The sequence below is a fragment of the Selaginella moellendorffii genome, unplaced genomic scaffold, assembly GCF_000143415.4.
Source record: "Selaginella moellendorffii unplaced genomic scaffold, v1.0 SELMOscaffold_57, whole genome shotgun sequence".
Classification (NCBI taxonomy): domain Eukaryota; kingdom Viridiplantae; phylum Streptophyta; class Lycopodiopsida; order Selaginellales; family Selaginellaceae; genus Selaginella; species Selaginella moellendorffii.
The window spans coordinates 446,262-459,339 of NW_003314318.1; the positions used below are offsets into that span (position 1 = coordinate 446,262).

Sequence of the window (13,078 nt, forward strand, 5' to 3'; positions counted from 1 at the left end):
CGCCGCCAATATAATAGGGCAGGGTTACTATGTAAAGTATCGATTTAGAAGATCGTGAGAGACAAGGAATATTATCGAAGGAATATATGTAAAGAGATTTGCTTGGATCTTGCGAATCTGAGGATCATCTTTCAACCGCCTACTGCTAATCTTAAGAAAACCTCATTTCTTGTTTCATCAAAAACGTCACCAAAGGAGAGAAGAACCGCAAAAATCACTAGGCATGCCTCGAATTTTTCCAAAAGTGCAACTGAAGATTGCTCTTCCTTGCCTTTCCATGGATGAGACCTTGGTATACGTCGCCATTTGCACAGTGAAACGTATTGCTCTTGTACTGAAGATCGTCCATCGACCTTGGAAACGTAGAATCACGACGAGAAGAGAAGAAGGGATTTACGATCGTTACTTCATTCATTTTCGGTTGTCCTCGTCCACAACATCCTTTATAGAAACCATCTTCACCGATGGAGAAGGACTTCGCACGTTTTCCTGATGAAACTAGGCCTTATGCTTTGTCCAGGCATTGCTGTGCTTGCCACACTACTTTGGCCACGCTTGTCATGTTAATCACTCGGTAAATTTTCCTGCTTTTTGGAACCATCGAGCTGGCGTATACTTGTCATCGGTTCTGTTCACGGAAGGAAGATGGGTTCCACTATCGCCTTCGTCATGTACATATGCACGAAGATGAAACACAAGTACGAAGTGAGGCACAGGGTGGCCGGCCGGGGCCCTTTCCTCGCGGGGAACTGTTGCGACTAGCACGTATCTGATGCAGAAGAACAACGGGAGGTAAGTGTTAAACCTGTGGAAAATCCCCACGGAGTGGTTATTCGAGCAGCTGCCTGGAGAACTTTATCCGCAGCCTCGCGAGGAGGTTTTGGAACGAGCAGAGAACGCCGCCGCCGCCAATAACGAGGCCGCTTCTGCTGAGGAGGGGGTTCGAGGATGGTGGCGGACAACGACGAGCTAAGAGCTGGCTCGTCCGTGAGCGAGGACGATTCTCTAGGAAGTATCGAGAGACGGGGATCGCCTACTTGCTTGGCCACGGCGACGTGTGAGCTCCGAACTCGTTCTTTCTCAAGGAAGTGCAAGCATTCCGCCCGGCCTTGTACTCCAGCTTGAAGAGCGGACAGTGGTAAGTTCTTTGCGGAAGACAACTAGATCGAGGACAGCAGCGGCAAGATCATGCGATGGTGGCGCCACACGGTGATTGTCCGCAGCCAGACCGCCTGTGCGTAGTCTCGGAGGACAAGCGTTGATATATTCCAGACATGAGAGGAGGCTCTACGTTTGGAATCCTTTTCTCGGGAAGAGTGGGCTGATTACGCCTTGCCTAACAATGCCAACCTTGTAACTTGGAAATTCAAGCTCTATGTGTTGCAGCTGAAATCCAAGGTGTGATAGGTGCCTTGAATCAGCCACATTCAGCAGCAAATTTCAGGAGAAAATTCTGGATGTAGCTAATATATAGCTAGTGTTTCTTTCTTCTTTTTGAAGTAGTTGTTTCCAGTTTCCTTCTGAAAAGATCCTGTTCATTCTTTGCTCTCCTTCTGGCACTTTGTCATGGTATCGGAGCAGGATCAAAAGGATGGAAATGCTGCCACCGTCACTTTCTCAAATGGCCATTCCATTTCCTTTTTGATGGATCTGGAAACTTCTCAAGCTAGAGGCCAGATGGAACTCATCCTCAAAGGTGAGTGAGTTTGGGGCGTTGTCAACGGCAACGAGCTGAAGCCAGGAGCTGATGCGGGCTATCAGAAGGTGGATACCTGGAGTTGGCATGAGGACAAGGGCACAGCAACAATCAGGCTCACAGTGATGGAAAGTGTGCTAGATGATCTTGCCCTCAGTGAGAATTACACCAGTGGTGAGCTGTGGAAGAAGCTGTGTGAGAAGCACAAGCAGCAGACACATGTCCAGATTGGCCATCTCTACACAGAGATGGTCAACATGCGGTGGACAGAGTCAGAAAGCTTCGACCAGTTTGTGGATGACATGAAAAACATATACTTGCAAATTCAGGAGTCAGATAAGGAGAACAAGTTTCCTCCTTCTCTTCAGAATTATTTATTTCTTCGTGCTCTTTCTAATTCTTTCCATTCTCTTTGAAGTAACTTGATGCAGGTTGACAAGCTTCAACTTAGTCGTGCCATACTTGCCGTCAAAAAGGAGATCATCATGCAGAAAGATGTTGGGATTTTCCACTCCAAATCTGATCTGGCTTTGTTTGCAGGAAGCTCTTCTAAGCAATTTGTGAAGGAGAAGAATAATAACAAAGCTTCGAAGGATGAGGTTTTTCCAACAACAAGGACTCCAAGAAGAAGAAATCCTGTGGTTATTGCAACAAGTCTAACTATGAAGAATCTGAATGCAGGTTGAAGATGAAATACTTTCAACAACAACTTCAAAACCTATAGCTCACTATGGACAACTTTTGGATAAAACTTGTGTTGCTGAGGTCAAAACCAAGCTTTGCAACAATGCCATGATAACTAACTCTTTTATAATTGATTCTGGAACTACTACTCACCTATCTTGGCACAAAATCATTTTGTCAAGTATAGAAATTGTTTTGGCCAGCATACTGTGCAGCTAGGAGACAATAGTGAGCATGGTGTTCATGGCATTGGTGACATCAACATCCAGACATCTCATGGGAACTTAACTCTGACTAGGGTAATGTATGTTCCTACTCTTTGCAAAGATTTGCTATTTGTTGCTAAGATTGCTAATATGAGGCACAATCTATGTTTTGATCATCAAGCTTGTGTCATTCAAAATGTGCAAATTCATGATGTGGTTGCTATAGCTCCCAAGGAAGGAAATCTATACCAACTCAAGAATAAGGAGTCTACCAGCTCTTTGATTCTTGCCTCTGTTGGTAAAGGCACATGTGATCTATAGCATAAGCGACTAAGCCATTGCTCATTGTTTGGGATTTCCACCTTAAGAAACATGGTAAATGGTTTGGATGTATCTAACGAGTTAACTCTTGCTCCATGTGAAGCATGTGCACTTGGAAAGCACCATTATCAACCTTTTAAAGTGATTGGAAGTCGAGCAAGCAATTTGCTTGAGCTTGTCCATGCTGATGTTTATGGTCCAGTACAAATTCCATCTTTCAAGAAAGCTAAGTATTTCTTGACTTTCACAGAAGATCTTAGTCGCAAGATTTGGGTTTATTTTTTGAAGAAGAAATTTGAGGTCTTGGATTGTTTTGTAGATTGGAAAGCCTTGGTATAAAACCAAATTAGTTGTCAAATCAAGAAGCTATGCACAGACAATGGTGGTGAATTTGTGAACAATGCTTTTAATAGCATTTGTTTTTAAGCTGGAATCAAGTGCTAACTCACCAAACTATACACGGCTCAGCATAATGGGGTGGTAGTGCGTAAGAATCGCACCATTGTGGACACAACACAATGCCTTCTCACTCCACAAAAGTTTTGGGCAGAGGCAGTTAGGTATGCTATTTTTCCCCTTAACCGTGGCAGTTAAGGAGATAACCCTAGAAGAGTGCTTTACACATAACAAGCCTAACATGGCACATGTATGGATTTTTGGATGCATGGTATATCAGCATGTTCCACAAGAGCTACGCACCAAGTTTGATCTGATGGGGGAAAAACTCATGTTTGTTGGCATGGCTGATTTTAGTTTTTATGCTTACAGATTGATAGATCTTGTGATAGCCACGATTCACATTTGCAGGCAAGAAGAAATGGTATTTTTTTAGGAAACCCCTTTTTTCTCTCAATCCTCTTTTATTCCTAATCTTGATTTTGTGAATTTTCTAAATTCTTGGTTTTGGAATGATGCTATTCTTGATGTTGATTTTTCAGATGATGCTCAACACAAAGAAGCACTTAGCAAGGAGGAATTGATCTAGTCATCGAAGTCCCAGCTCAACTTTCTTCCCCAAGATCTGACACTGTTTTGACTTCGATGGCATCTCTAGCATTCAATGTGGCTACTCTTGAGCCACTTGGACAAGGAAAAAGGGTGAAAATTCCAAGTAAAAAGGCTCTTGAAAATGCTAAATGCTCTTATGCTATTGCCTCTGATTTGTTGGAGTTTTCGTGCAGCCGCATGTATACTCGAGCCTTCCTCATTCATGGAAGCTATGGCTAGTCCAAATGCAAGTCATTGAAAGCGAGCAATGGACCAAGAAATTGAGTCCATCATTCGTATACACACTTTTGATGAAGTGGTTCTTCCAGTTGGAGCTACAACTCTTGGCAGTCGATGGGTCTACAAGACGAAGCTCAACCCCGATAGTTCTATCAACTGTCACAAAGCTTGGCTTGTTGCACAAGGCTAAAAACAACAATATAGTGTGGATTATCTCGAGACATACTTGTAAGTGACTAAATTTTTCATTTTACTTTAGTCACTTAACCACACTTCCGACCACTTGATGGAATCTCACTCACAACCTCCATGTGAGACACAAAATCCCTAGGCCCCAAAGTGGAGCCGGAAGGGCGCCACGTGGTAGTGGCCGAAGCGAAAGCCAAACGAGCGTAACACGTTTGGACTAAAAGATCCGACTTGGAAGGTCGAGAGTGGGAGTGGAACTCCCAACAAAGTGCTCGAGGAGCGAGCATGAGGCAACCAATAAGCAAGGCTCCAAAAAGGGACCCAAAAAGGACCAACACATGACACGTGGAAGTGTCCGAGATGGACCTGAGATGGACCCGAGATGGAGTCCGAGATGGACCGAGACGGAGTCCGAGATGGAGTCCGAGATGGACCGAGACGGAGTTCGAGATGGACCCGAGATGGAGTCCGAGATGGACCCGAGGTGGAGTCCGAGATGGACCCGAGATGGAGTCCGAGATGGAGTCCGAGATGGACCTGAGATGGAGTCCGAGATGGACCTGAGATGGAGTCCGAGATGGAGTCCGAGATGGACCCGAGATGGAGTCCAAAGTCGAGACCGAGACCGGGACCGAGACCGAGACCGAGACCGAGACCGAGATCGGGACCGAGACCGAGACCAAGGCCGAGGCCGAGACCGAGCCCGAGTCCGAGTCCAAGTCCGAGTCCAAGTCCGAGTCTGAGTCCGAGTCCGAGTCTGAGAGGGTGAAAGCCCAAAGCGTTCGTCTCCCAGACCCTGGGGGGTTTGGTGAGCTCCAAAAGTATAGTAGGGGGAGGATTGTAGTGGAGCCAGTTTGGCCAGGAAAGGCCAGTTTGGCCCAGGAAGGCCAGACCCAGTGTTGGGTGATGAGTTGCCCACTGGGAAGTCCAAGACTAAAGTGAACACGGACCGACAAGCGGGGTAGCTTGGTGAAGTGTTCAAGAGCCAGCTTTAGTTCCCTCGGGAGATCGACTGGCCGATGCTCCCAGTCCAAGTGTGGGTGGCACTACCTACTTGGATATCTGTCATGGCTCAACGGAACTTCGCTCTAAGCCCATGGCTAAAGCACCTAAAGGCGAAAGGTGGGGAGAGTACCCATGAGGCTTGCGTAAGGCCACGGTGTTCTGAAATGTTGTCCCAAAGTCCCAGACTATGGAAAGGAAGAGGAGTAGCCCTCTGATGTGGTGACAAAGGACACGGTCACCCAGTGAGGAAGTCCCAGAGGACAATTGGACTTAGAGGTCGGGCCTGCGGGCCTTGATCTAGTGGCAGTGTTGGCGAACACGGCCATCGACAGAGAGGGACTTGGTGGGGACCGGAAAAGAGATATTGGAGAAGGTTATTCCCTAAGTCTGCGAGCATCCTAAGGATGCTAAGGAGTGGATTTGGGATGATCACTCATGGATGGATGGTCTAATCTATGAGAGACAGGATTGCAATGTAGGTAGTGTTGGACCACCAGTGTGACCAAGGTGAATAGGTATGGCCTCAGCGTAACGGGCCGATTGTCGGTGGTACCTTGGGGTGTCGATCATGGGATTGGACACGTGGAGCACTTAGACCAAGTGCAAAGGTTGAGTGGTATGGATGCCATTCTCGAGGCTAGCAAGCCCCAAGTCCTAACTGGGACTTGTGGAGGTTGTGAATGAGACTCCTCCAAGTGGTCGGAGGTGTGGTTAAGTGACTAAAGTAAAATGGAAAAATTAGTCGCTTACACTCCATAAGTCCTATTTCAGACTTGGGCTTGCTAGCCCCGAGAATGGCATCCCCGCCACTCAACCTTTGCACTTGGTCCAAGTGCTCCATGTGTCTGATCCCATGATCGACACCCTAAGGTACCAGCAACTTATCAGCCTATTACGCTAAGGCCATGCCCCTTCACCTTAGTCACACTGGTGGTCTAACACCACCTGCATCACAATCCCGTCTCTCAAGGATTGTGCCATCCATCCATGAGTGATCATCCTAGATCCACTCCTTAGCATCCTTAGGATGCCCACAGACATGGGGATTAGCCTTCCCCAATACCCCTTTTCCAGTCCCCACCAAGTCCCTTTCTGTCCATGGCTGTGTTCGCCAACACTGCCACTAGATCAAGGCCCACAAGCCCAACCACTAAGTCCCACAGTCCTTTGGGACTTCTTCCTCACACGACTGTATCTTTGGTCTTGACACTAGTGGATGGCTCCTCTTCCTTTTCACAGTCTGGGACTTTGGGGCAACATTTCAGAACACCGTGGTTTTACATGAGCCTCGTGGGTACTTTCCTTGCCTTCCGCCCTTGGGTGCTCTAGCCATGGGCTTAGAGTGAGGTTCTATTGAGCCATGCCAAGTATCCAAGTAGGTAGTATCACCCACACTTGGACTAAGAGCATTGGCCAGTCGATCTCCCGAGGGAACTAGAGCTGGCTCTTGAACACTTTACCAAGCTACCTTGCTTGTCGGTGTGTTCACTTTACTCTTCGACGTCCCAGTAGGCAGCTCATCACCTAACACTGGGTACAGCCTTCCTGGGCAAAACTAGCCTTTCCTGGCCAAACTGGCTCCACTGCAGTCCTCCCCCTTACGATACTTTCGGAGCTCACTAAACCCCCCAGGGTTTGGGAGACGAACGCTTTGGGCTTTCACCCTCTCAGACTCGAACTCAAACTCGGACTCGGACTCGGGTTTGGTCTCGGCCTTGGGCTTGGTCTCGGTCTCAGTCTCGGTCTCGGTCCCGGTCTCGGTCTTGGTCCTGGTCTCGGTCTCGACCTCAGACTCTATCTCGGGTCCTTCTCGGACTCCATCTCAGATTCCATCTCGGGTCCATCTCGGACTCCATCTCGGACTCCACCTCGAACTCCATTTTGGGTCCATCTCGGACTCCAACTTGGGTCCATCTCAGGTCCATCTCGGACTCCATCTCGAGTCCATCTCGGACTCCAACTCGGGTCCATCTCGGGTCCATCTCGAACTCCATCTTGGACTCCATCTCAAACTCCATCTCGAACTCCATCTCGACCATCTCAGACTCCATCTCGGACTCATCCACGTGTTATGTGGTGGTCCTTTTGGGTCCCTTTTTGGAGCCTCATTTATTGCTCGCTTTGTACTCGTTCCTCGAGCCCTTCGTTGGGAGTTCCACTCCCGCTCTCGACCTTTCAAGTCGGAGCTTTTGGTCCAAACGTATTACACTTGTTTAGCTTTCGCTTCGGCTACTACCACATAGCACCCTTCTGTAAGGAACCAACTCGCCGAGGTGTCGTAGGCTAAAGGAACCCCGAAAGCATGACCAAAATGACAAAGAGTTCATCGGATGGGACCAAGTCGAAGATCGAATCCAAGACCGACTCTAGGACCGAGTTCGAGATAGAGTCCGGAATCGAGTCCGAGACCGACTCGGGGACCGAGTTCGAGTCCGAGTTCGAGACCGAGTTCGAGACGGAGTCCGAGATCCGAAATCGGGTCCGAGACCGAGTCCGAGGTCGAGTCCGAGGTCGGGTCCGAGATCGGGTCTGAGATCGAGTCCGAGATCGAGTCCGAACCCGAATCCGAAGTCGGATCCGAAATCGGGTCCGAGATCGAGCCAGAGACTAAGTCCAAATACTAATACGGGTCAAAGGGTGAAAGCCCAAAGCGTGCGTCTCCCAGGGGGGGGGGGCTGCAGGGGGTTCCAAAAGTATAGTAGGGATAGTGAGGTCCAGGAACCAGTTTAGAAGGGACTCTCCAGTGGGGCTCCCAAACTGACTTGAGGTTGGGACTGGGACCGAGGGGCCTTGGGTGGGAGTGAGTATGGACTTGGTTGGTGCCGGAGGGGCCATCCAAGGAAGTGCTCAAGAGCAGCTCCCACTCCCGAAAGGGAAACCGATTGCGGTGCTCCCGGCTCATGTGGAGTGGTGCCCCACTTGAGTACCATGCGGCTCATTGGTCCTCGCCCTTCCTAGGGGCTTGGGCCTTCCTTCGGGATGGAAGTGGGGGGCGAGAGGTACCCATACCGGGCCGCTAGGCCACGGTGTTTCGCCCCGGCGTCCCGAAGCAAGTGTTGCACTCAAGACTTGGGATTTAGAGGGTCCCATGATCAAGTCTTGTGGTACCAAAGGATGTTAGGAACCTGGAAGCTTGGTGTGCTTGGCTGCTTGTGCTTGTGGGGAGTGTAGCCGAACCTTAAGTCCAGTCTAACCTGGGGAGTGATTTGGGAATCCGTGGATGGATGGCTAACACTCCGTTGCTCGTGCAGTGAGTAGCTGAGACCAAGTAGGAGCTGATACCATAGACGAGAACCTTGGCAAGGGAACTTAGCAAAAGCCAAGGCGGTGTTGGACGGATAGACGAGGTAAGCTAGCAAATTGGAAAGGAAAAATTTGTGGCTTACACCTTCCAACTCCACTTTGGGGCCTAGGGATTTGTGTCTCACAATACTCTCCAGTGGTAAAAATGACGAGTGTTTGAATTTTGCTTGCTTTTGCTACTTACTTTGATCTTGAGATTCATCACATTGATATCAAGACTGCTTTCCTGAATGAAGACTTGCAGGAAGATGTCTACATTCAACAGTCAGATAGCTACACCCAATTTAGGAAGTAACATCTCATATAAAAACTCAAGAAATCTTTTATAGCCTTAAGCAAGCCTCAAAAGCATGGTGGTAGAAAATTGATACTTTCTTCAAAGCTGAAGGATTTTTTCCCATCACTCCTGAATCCAATGTCTACAGCAAGCAATAAGGGAAGTTTTTACTTATTGTTGCTCTTGATGTTGACAACTCACTCTTGATTGGTAACGACTACAAATATTTACAGATTTTCAAGGCTAAGCTTGAAATAACTTTTGCTATGGAGGACCTTGGAGAAGCTTGATATTTTCTTGGTCTTGAGATTCACCATGACAGGAAAATAAGGTCCCTTCATATCTCTCAACAGCAATATTTAACAAAGGTACTTGAGAGTTATGGATATATTGATTGCAATCTTTTTCATTTGCCCATGGAGCTTAATAACATTAAGTTTTTGACAAAAGTTGAGTGTTCTTCCAACAAGGAAGAGCATCAAGCCATGGCAAAGGTACCATTTTGAAATTTGTTTGGGAGTCTACACTATGGTGTGTAACTGTCTAGATTTGGCTTATGTTGTTATTGCTCTTAGCCAATTTTCTGCTAATCCTGGCAAGAAACATTGGGACATAGCTAAATTTGTGATGTGTTATGTGAAGCAAACTCTTGCTTTTGGACTATTGTATGGTTCACATGGTGGTTTTGCTCTTGTTGCTTACAGTGATAGCAGCTTGTCAAATGATGAGATAGCCATAAATCCACAACAGGGTTTTGCTTCCAACTTGGAACAAGCCTTGCTCTTTGGGCCAGCAAGAAGCAAGCTCAAGTTGCTATTTCCTCCACAGAAACAGAGTATCTCTTGTTACCTCAGCTACTTCCAAGGAAATTCTTTGGTTTCAAAAATTTCTTGGAGCTCTTGGGCAATCCTCCACACCAATTACTCTCTATGTTAATAACAAGGGAGTTATCGATTAGGCCAATAGTGGCAACACTGGAAGTCTCGACATGTTGCCAAGCATTATCACTGTGTCAAGGATTTGGTACACACAGGTTTGCTAACAATTCAACATGTTTCTTCTCGACAACAACTTTCTAACATCTTTACAAAACTTTTGGCTAAGGTTCTATTTGTGGAACACAAAAATTCTATTAGAGTCATGGCCAAGCCTTGACTAAGAAGGAAATAGCAATAGTAATCACACCCTTGGCTTTAGGAGGAGTGTTAGAGCTGAAATCCAAGGTGTAATAAGTGCTTTAAATCATGGAGATTAAAGGCCACATTCAATGGCAAATTTCAGGAGAAAATTCTGGATGTAACTAGTATATATAGCTAATGTTTCTTTATTCTTTTTGAAGCAATTGTTTCCAATTTCCTTCTGAAAAGATCTTATTCATTCTTTGCTCTCCTTCTGGCACTTTCGCACTATGTAGTGAAGATACAGTTTACAATTTTGTGGTTGATCTATACCTTTACTTTGACAGAAAACAACCACTGCACTCCTGCAATGCTGCATGAAGGTCTTATGACCATTAGTCTTGTGGCCAGGCTTAAAGTGATATAAGAACGGTAAACTATGCATTTAATTTTGTGACGCAGTAAAGAAAAAGGTACGCGTTCCATATTCACAGTTCACGATTACTTCCAAAAAGAATCAGTCACGGTTTCACCGTGTTTAATGGGTGTTTACCATGGAGCACACCCTTCTGATTTCCCCATTGTGCTTGTTCTTCCACCCAATGTATCCCATCTTCACCATCGAGGCCGCAAACTGCGACAGAAAGTTGTGCTGCTTGTGCGCAAAGTTCTTGACGTAGTGGCTTGTTCTCGAGTCCTCGTTGAGAACTTGATCCGACGTGAGGACCCCGTTTCTCCTGGCCAAGTTCTTGTAGTAGCTGTTGTCGAACACAAACTCCGAGCCTTTGTCCAGCTCCACACGGTTTGGCGACCCCGGTGCTGGGCACTGCCTCCGGAGATGAGAGAGGTATCTGGGATTGATGGTCGGGTCCGGCTTGCCAGTTTTCGTAAAGTTGTTCAAACGATTGCTGAATGTGGCGCAGCCGGCGGTACCAAGAGTGTGACCACCTGTGGTTTGCAAGGGAGTAGCGTTAATGCCTACTTACAAACTGGATGGAAAGAGATGGAAGTTGAAATCGATTCGTACCTGAGAGAACGACGAGGTCCTGGACTGACAAGCCGCGCTCCTTGAAGTTTTGAATGAGAGCCGACGCATCGCTAAACGGGGATGGTAAAGTGTTGCCACGTTCCTGGCTGGAAACTCTTCCGTCGTAGCGTCCGGTTGGGACTTGGTAATACTTTCCTCCAAGCTGCAGTGACAACGTCTTAGAACTTGATTCAGCGTTTCTAAAAAGATGCTAAGCTTACCATGACGGTCGAATCTCTGGCAGCTATGGCGAGAGTGTCAGCACAGGAGACAACTCCAGGACAAGCTGCTTCCAACCTCTGCTTTGCTTCCTCAATCATCTCGAAGCCCCTGGCGGACATGAAGTTTGGAAGGGACAATTTTTCCACTTTAGTTCCGTCGGTGGGAGTTGAGTCCAGAAGAATCGATCCATCACAGCCCTGGAGAACAGCAAAGTTAGAAAACCAGAATCTAAATCTTGTGAAGCTACTCACGTCTACGAAACAGTCGTGGAAGTGCAAGCGAAGAACTCCTGCTGGTATCGTCCTGTCCCAACCGGCGTGCTTGCTTAGAGTGTCCAGTATGATCCTCTCGGCCTGAGGACAAGATCTCGAGTAGCTGTGGTAGCCATGCTTGCGTCCTCCACTCTCACCGTGAGCCAAGACACCCAAGCTCAGTGACAGCAGCAGCAAAACCAAAACGCTCCCTCTCCAAGTTTCCATCCTCGTTGTAAACTTCTTCAATCACTTGGCACTTCTTCTTCCTCCTCGAATTCTCTTGGCAGTGATCGATGATCCGAAGATGAGTGCCGTTCCTTGATGAAATGAGCCACTGATACAAGGCTCTTATAGTCCAAGTTACTTGTAACTTAGTCGTCATAAACCGTGTCTGCTGCCTGTGATGACTGTTTCCAGGCTTAAGATTGACAAGGTCCAAATCCAGAGAAGCTTGCGCTCATAGATTTGAGGAAGTCCAAGCCTGTACGAGAAATAGGAAAATCCAGCCAACTAACGTACAAAAGAAAGGTTCCGAAAGGACGTACTTCTGTAGGCCGCGTTTTCTGTTGCATTTCCAAGCTCTGACTTAGTTCTGTTTGTTATGTTTTTTGCTTTTTCTTCTTCTTCTTCATGATGTTCTTGGCCTTCTTATTCTTCTTGTTTTTCTTCTTTTTGTCTATGACAGGAGCAGCAACGGACAGCGACGAGCTCGGCCCCGCTGTTGTCTTCATCGATTCCTGGAATGAACCAGCGCAAAGATTGTGGACGAGAAAACACTTCAAACGATCCAAGTATGTACCTCCTCGGAGTCCGAAAAAGAAGCAACGTGATGGATCTTCAATCCGGTGGAATGCTTCCCTGGAAACAACACACAAGAAAACGAAGAACATCGTAAGACAATACATACATTTGCTCGGGACGAGGCTTTGGAACGAGCAGAGAACACCGCCGCCACCGCCAACAACGAGAGCTTGTGCACGCCGCTTCTGCTGAGAAGGGAGGAGTCCAGGGAGTTGGAGGAGGACTTGATGGTGGCGGACAACGACGAGGAGGCTGGCTCGTCCGTGAGCGAGGACGATCCTCTGGCGTTGCTGAGGAAGTGCCAAGAGACCGGGATCGTCTACTTGCTCGGCCACGGTGACGTGAGAGCTCGAAAGGACTCGTTTTTCCTTAAGAAGCTTGTCATCAATTACTTCTACGCGTTCCTCCGGAGGAACTGCAAGCCGAGACGCTCAACATTCCGCCCGGCCAGTTGCTGAGGATTGGGATGACTTATGTCGTATAAGGTAAAACGTTTGATATCGCGCAGAGCTTGTATAATGTATACTAACATTGCGGTTGCGGTTCCCTCGGTTTTGAAAAGGTGGCAGAGATGCAACTCTAAATGGCTTGAAGAGTAAGTACCTTTTTGTCGAAAAAAGGGAAGTTCTCATATATATTTTACAAAGGTTGGAGGAGGAAGACAACGATGGCATTGCCACAAGAGGTTGTGAAGGAGATACTGCTCAAGCTGCCCTACTCGCTCTTGGCTGCCAAGTGCGTTTGCAAG

At 47.4% G+C, this 13,078-nt stretch overlaps 1 protein-coding gene across 1 annotated transcript; it reads right to left on the reverse strand.

Moving 5' to 3' along the window:
* Positions 1-10,564: 10,564 nt before the first annotated feature.
* On the reverse strand, positions 10,565-11,754 carry LOC9654480 (cationic peroxidase 2). The gene is made up of 4 exons (XM_024688243.1): positions 11,527-11,754; positions 11,275-11,472; positions 11,054-11,216; positions 10,565-10,974 (listed from the first exon to the last, which is right to left on the reverse strand). Exons 1-4 carry the CDS (start codon positions 11,752-11,754, stop codon positions 10,565-10,567), a joined length of 999 nt encoding a protein of 332 aa, XP_024544011.1.
* Positions 11,755-13,078: the final 1,324 nt, after the last annotated feature.

Bases quoted from the DNA above. Each gene is read 5' to 3' on its own strand.
- LOC9654480 (XM_024688243.1), bottom strand. From the start codon at position 11,754: ATGGAAACTTGGAGAGGGAGCGTTTTGGTTTTGCTGCTGCTGTCACTG. The intron at 11,217-11,274 runs GTAAGCTTAGCA...TTGTCACTGCAG, and splicing joins CCAGAGATTCGACCGTCATG to CTTGGAGGAAAGTATTACCA. The intron at 10,975-11,053 runs GTACGAATCGAT...TGCAAACCACAG, and splicing joins GGACCTCGTCGTTCTCTCAG to GTGGTCACACTCTTGGTACC.